General features: G+C 61.5%; 2 protein-coding genes across 2 annotated transcripts in view; both read left to right on the forward strand.

Annotated features, from left to right (window-relative positions):
• Nucleotide 1: 1 nt before the first annotated feature.
• TMEM141 (transmembrane protein 141) lies at nucleotides 2-1,241 on the forward strand (the record flags this gene model as incomplete). The annotated part of the gene is made up of 4 exons (XM_006776545.2): nucleotides 2-11; nucleotides 137-220; nucleotides 471-578; nucleotides 988-1,241. Coding segments are annotated over 4 exons (216 nt in total), but the record flags the coding sequence as incomplete, so codon positions are not given.
• A 2,575-nt stretch (nucleotides 1,242-3,816) lies between these two features.
• The window catches only part of CCDC183 (coiled-coil domain containing 183), a 6,882-nt gene continuing 5,586 nt past the window's right edge, over nucleotides 3,817-5,112 (forward strand). Inside the window, exon 1 of the mRNA XM_015572327.1 lies at nucleotides 3,817-4,352. Within this exon, the coding sequence (XP_015427813.1) occupies nucleotides 4,194-4,352 (159 nt within the window). The 5' untranslated portion in view covers nucleotides 3,817-4,193. The remainder of the gene's footprint in view (nucleotides 4,353-5,112) is intronic.

Raw genomic sequence — 5,112 nt, forward strand, 5'->3', positions numbered from 1 at the left:
CTTCGTCACAGGTAGGCCGGGCCGGGTGCTCAGCGTGCACAGCCCGCGCCCTCCTGTCCCCACCTGCCTCTCCAGCAGGTAGCGCCTGCAGGTGCTGGGCGCCTGGCCAGCCTGCCCACAGGCCTGTCTCTTGCAGGCACCGGGGCGGCCTTGGGCCTGCAGATGTCCGTGCAGAGGAGGCTGAAGTACCCCTTCCAGTGGACCGTCCTGGTGGCCGTGGGTGGGTCCTCCCTGCCTGGGCCCCAGGTTGCCGGGGGCGACTCTGGCTCTTCAGAGGAGTGGGTCCCACTAAGAGCCCCGGGGGCGTGGGGCTGTGTTCCAGGCATCCCTGCCCCGGGGATGGGGCCCCAGTTCCCAGGGAGCCCTGCCCACGCCCACCACCACCATCTGCCCAGAGGATCCTGTGCCCACGGTCCTTCTCTGAGAAGAGCAGAGGCCCAGCCCCCAGCCCCGCCCGTTCTGCCCCCCAGTTGCAGGCTCCGTGGCCAGCTACTGGGTGACCCGCGTGGAGACCCAGAAGTGCAGCGACCTCTGGCTCTTCCTGGAGACGGGGAAGCTCCCCACGGACATGGGCACAGGTGAGAGGCCGGGGAGTGGGGGGCGGAAGCCTTGCCCCTGGTTCCCGGAGGTTTAGGCAGGCAAACCTGGGGCTGGAGTGGAGGCTGGATGGGGTCTCTCGCCTCCTGCCGTGCCCCCAGCATGCACTTCCCAGAGAAGGAGTGAGTGCATCAGACAGAACTTCCAGCCCCGTGAGCAGGAGGACCCCCCAGGAGGGGTTGGGTGGGGGGAGTGCAGAGAGAGGCGTGTGGACACCCCACGAAGACGGCTGGATTGAGGGGCTGGGCAACAGCCAGCCAGCGGACGGGCCTCGGTCCTGGCCTCCACTGCCTGCATCCTGGTTCGAGGCCCTCCGTCTTTGCCACAGTAAAATGGGTGCAGGGACCGTGAGCAACTTCAGGGTGTGACCTGTCTGTTTGCCTCTTACAGATCCGCGCACCTAGGAGAGCTCCAGCCAGGCGCACAGGACCTGGGCCCAGAGAGTTCTAGAACACAGCGCTCAGCACCTCGCACCCCAGGCTGGCCCTCCCCGCTCCGGAGGCCCTGCCCGCACCCTGGGGGCGCGTGGTGAGAGGACTCTGCACTCGGGGGCACGGACACTCCCTTTCGGGGCGCGCATCCCCCAGGGCCAGGGGGACAGGTGCTGCTGGGCTGTGGGACTAATAAACGCCCTGCTCTTCCTACCGAGTTCTACAGCGACTGGGGCGCAAGAGCAGGAAGAAGCTGGGAGACAGGTGTCACCTCCGTGCCCACGCGGCTGCTCCTGGAGGCTCTGCCAGGCAGTTCCCGAACCCGCCCTGTAAGGCAGTGAGGCCTCTCCATGGGGGGCGGGGGGGATGTTTCCATACAACCTGGCACGGAGGAGCAGACCACCAGGTGTACAGCCCACAGCACCTGGTCCCGAGGGACACGGGGCAGGACCCGGCTGTGCCCACCCGCCCGGCGTCCCAAACACACATGTCAGATGAAGTCACCGCTCTCCGGGGGCGGAGGGGTGCCGACTAGCTTCCCGGAGCTCTCCCCACAGAAGGGAAGCTCACGAGTGGGCAAGACGAGCCACCTCCCCGCCCCATCAGGAAGAGGCAGAGATTCTGTCAACTCCGGGCAAGTCCGTGGTCCTTTGCGGTTGGCTCCCCAGCCTCGCTGAAGGCACACAGCCAGGTCAGCCCCCGTGCCTCTCCGCCTGGCCGGTCATTCAAAATAATACCTGCTGAGCACGTACTATGCGCCAGGACTCTTGATGGACAGGTAGTGAAGGAAGCCCAAGGAAACCATGGCAGAAGCCACCTAGAGTCTCCTTCCTGTAAAAGTCCCAGTGGGGGGCCGGGAGCTGAGGGTCAGGGGCTGGGCCCCTTTTAGTCCATTCCCTGCTGCAAAGGCCTCTCTTCCAAATCCACCTCATGGCCCCAGGCAGCTGTGCCAGCTCCGGCCATCGCGGCTTCATCCCAGTCAACAGGAAGGAAGAGAGCAGTTCACTCACCGTTCTGCTCGCACTGCACTGGCCGAACTAAGTCCTGAACATTGTGCAGAGGCACCCAGGAGGGCAGCCTTGCTCTGGGCAGCCGTGCGCCCCCACTACAATTCTATATCTGAGCGAGAAGGGAGAACCAATATTGGGGGACAGTAGCCAGGCTCTGCCTCGGACTCTGGTTGGGAGCCTTCCGTCTCCCCAAGGGTAACGCCTGGCTGCGAGGGAGGGCAGAGGGTCGGGGGTCAGACCTGACTGGATGCACTTTTTTAAAACTGGGAGTGGCCAGAAAGGCAAGAGGTTCTGGAGGAAGATGGGTGGAGACCATGGTTAGGGCTGAACCGTGTCCCCCCAAATTCACACATTGCAGCCCTAACCCCAGGACCTCAGAACACAATGCATTTATAGATTGGACCTCTGAGAAGGGGAGGAAGTTAAAATGAGGGTGGGCCCTAGCTGGTTTGGCTCAGTGGATAGAGAGTCACCCTGTGGACCAAAGGGTCCCCGGTGCGAATCCAGTTAAGGGTATATACCTCAGAGGCAGGCTCTTCCCCGTCCCAGGCCCTGGTCAAGGGCACGTGCAAGAGACAACCAATCAATGTGTTTCTCTCACATCAATATTTCTCTCTGCCTTTCCCTCTCTCTTCCACTCTTCCCAAAAGTCAATGGAAAAATATCCTCGGGTGACAACTAAAAATCCTATATAATAAAACCCTAATATGCAAACCAACCAAACAGTGGAACAACCAGTCGCTATGATGAGCACTGACCACCTGGGGGCAGATGCTCAATACAGGAGCTTCCCCTGATGGTCAGTGTGCTCCCACAGGGGGAGTGCCACTCAGCCAGAAGCCAGGCTCACAGCCGGCGAGGGCAGTGGTGGTAGTGGGAGCCTCTCCTGCCTCCCAGGTGGCAGCGCTGAGGAGCAACGTGGAGTGGTAAGGAGCAGCAAGCAGGCGGGCAGTAAGGAGCAAGGGGTCCTGGACCATGAGAGGGATCCCGGACTGCGAGAGGGGTCCCAGACTGCGAGAGGGCGCAGGCCGGGCTGAGGGACCCCCACCCCCACCCAGTGCACAAATTCCGTGCACCAGGCCTCTAGTAAATAAATAATAAAGTGAAATGAGGGTGGGCCCTGATCCCATCTGACGGGTCCCTTATAAGAGGAGGAGATGTGGACACAGATGGGCACAGAGAAGAGGCCGTGTGGGGGTGCAGGGGAGGCAGCCACTGCAGGACCTTGGGGAGCCAACCCTGCCCACACCTAGATCTCAGACATCCAGCCCCCAGGACCTGAGACAATGAATGTCTGTTGTTTAAGCCGCTGTCCGTGGTGTTTTGTTAGGGCGATCCTAGCGGAGTCACACAGGGCAGCTGGGACAAGTAACAACCAAATTCGGTGGGCGCTGCCCCTCCTGGGGTCCCAGCTGTCCAGTGCTTGGGGCTCGTGGCTCTGGGGAACCTTGGGCCGGGGGTGCAGAGATGGGAGACTGACCCTTCCTGGAGTGACATCTAACGCTTGACTCGGGCCCTAGCCGGTGTGGCTCAGTGGATAAAGCATCGGCCCGCAGACTGAAGGGACCCGGGTTCAATTCCCGTCAAGGACTCACACCTCGATCGCAGGCTGGATCCCCGCCCAGCCCTGCTCAGGCCTGTATGGGAGGCAACCAAACGATGTTTCTCTCCTCCTCGTCCTCCCTCCCACTCTCTCTAAAAGTCCATGGGAAAATATCCTCAGGTGAGGATTAGCAAACAAAAATAAAATAGGTTTTAATAAATAAATAAATAAATAAAGCTGGCTGGGGAACTCCTGGGGGAAGTGGAGGCAGCGGGGGCCGAGGCCGGGGGTCTCATGGTCACTGGAGCGTGGAGTGTGAACTTGGGGGGTGAGTGGTCAGGGTTGGGAAGACAGGGAAGGGGATGGGAGGTGGGGGGGGCCCTGCCAAAACACCACCAAGTCTCCCACCCGTGGGGGAAGGTGCCTGGCCCCGGCCACGCCCCCAAACAGAGCAGCCACGGGACTCACTGGGGACAGAGGGTGGTGCTGGGCCCGGGGCTTTAGAACCTTGGCCCCCATCACAATGGGCCGAGGTTCCGGGGACAATTTGAACTGTTGTCCTGCTGAGCAGGCCCAGCACAGGGAGGGTGGAGGCCGGGGCCTGCGGCCACGATGAAGATGTGGAGCGAAGGGGGGGACGTGGAGGAGCAGATCCAGGAGCTGAAGACCATCACGCAGCTCCAGGGTGAGCCCCTCACACCCGCACCACGTCCGGGGCCTGCGTGCAGGAGCTCAGGGCTTCGTTTTGTTTTCAATCCTCACCCGAGGGCATTTTTCCATTGATTTTTAGAGACAATGGGAGAGAGAGGGAAAGACAGACAGACAGAAATATCCATGTGAGAGAAACGCATCCATTGGTTGCCTCCTGCAGCGCCCTGACCAGGGCCGGGCCAGGGAGGAATTGAGCCCAGGACTCTTCGGTCCTCAGGCCAACACTCTATCCACTGAGCCAAACTGGCCAGGGCAGTGTTTTGTTTTTTTAAATATATTTTTATTGATTTCAGAGAGGAAGAGAGAGCTACAAATATCCGTGATGAGAGAGAATCATTGATCGGCAGCCTCCTGCACGCCCCAAACTGGGGGTCCACCTGGAAACTCGGGCCTGTGCCCCGACTAGAAATCGAACCGTGACCTCCTGGCTCATAGGTCGATGCTCAGTCACTGAGCCACGCCGGCCGGGCAGGACTTCTTTTAACACAGGGACAGCCCAGGGCAAATGGCCTAGTGGTCAGCCCCCCACCCACCTCCCAAACAGCTGGGAGGAGGCCACAAAGAGGCCTGCCGTGCAGGGGGCCCGGGTGGGGAGAGGAGAAGCTGGGGGGCTCCACAGAGATCGGAGCATCGTGGACCCCAAAGCTAGACGGGACAAGGAGGGACCCAGCTGCTCCCTTGGCCAGCAACCTGGGAGGGGTCACAAGACTCCCCACTGCTGAGCGCGGCTGAGCGGGAGGCCCTCCGCTCCCCGGCTGCGAGCCCTCCAGCCCCGGGTCCCCGTGGAGCCCGTGGCCCACACCTGGCCCCCTCCCTCTGC

Source organism: Myotis davidii, unplaced genomic scaffold, assembly GCF_000327345.1.
Source record: "Myotis davidii unplaced genomic scaffold, ASM32734v1 scaffold609, whole genome shotgun sequence".
Classification (NCBI taxonomy): Eukaryota; Metazoa; Chordata; class Mammalia; order Chiroptera; family Vespertilionidae; genus Myotis; species Myotis davidii.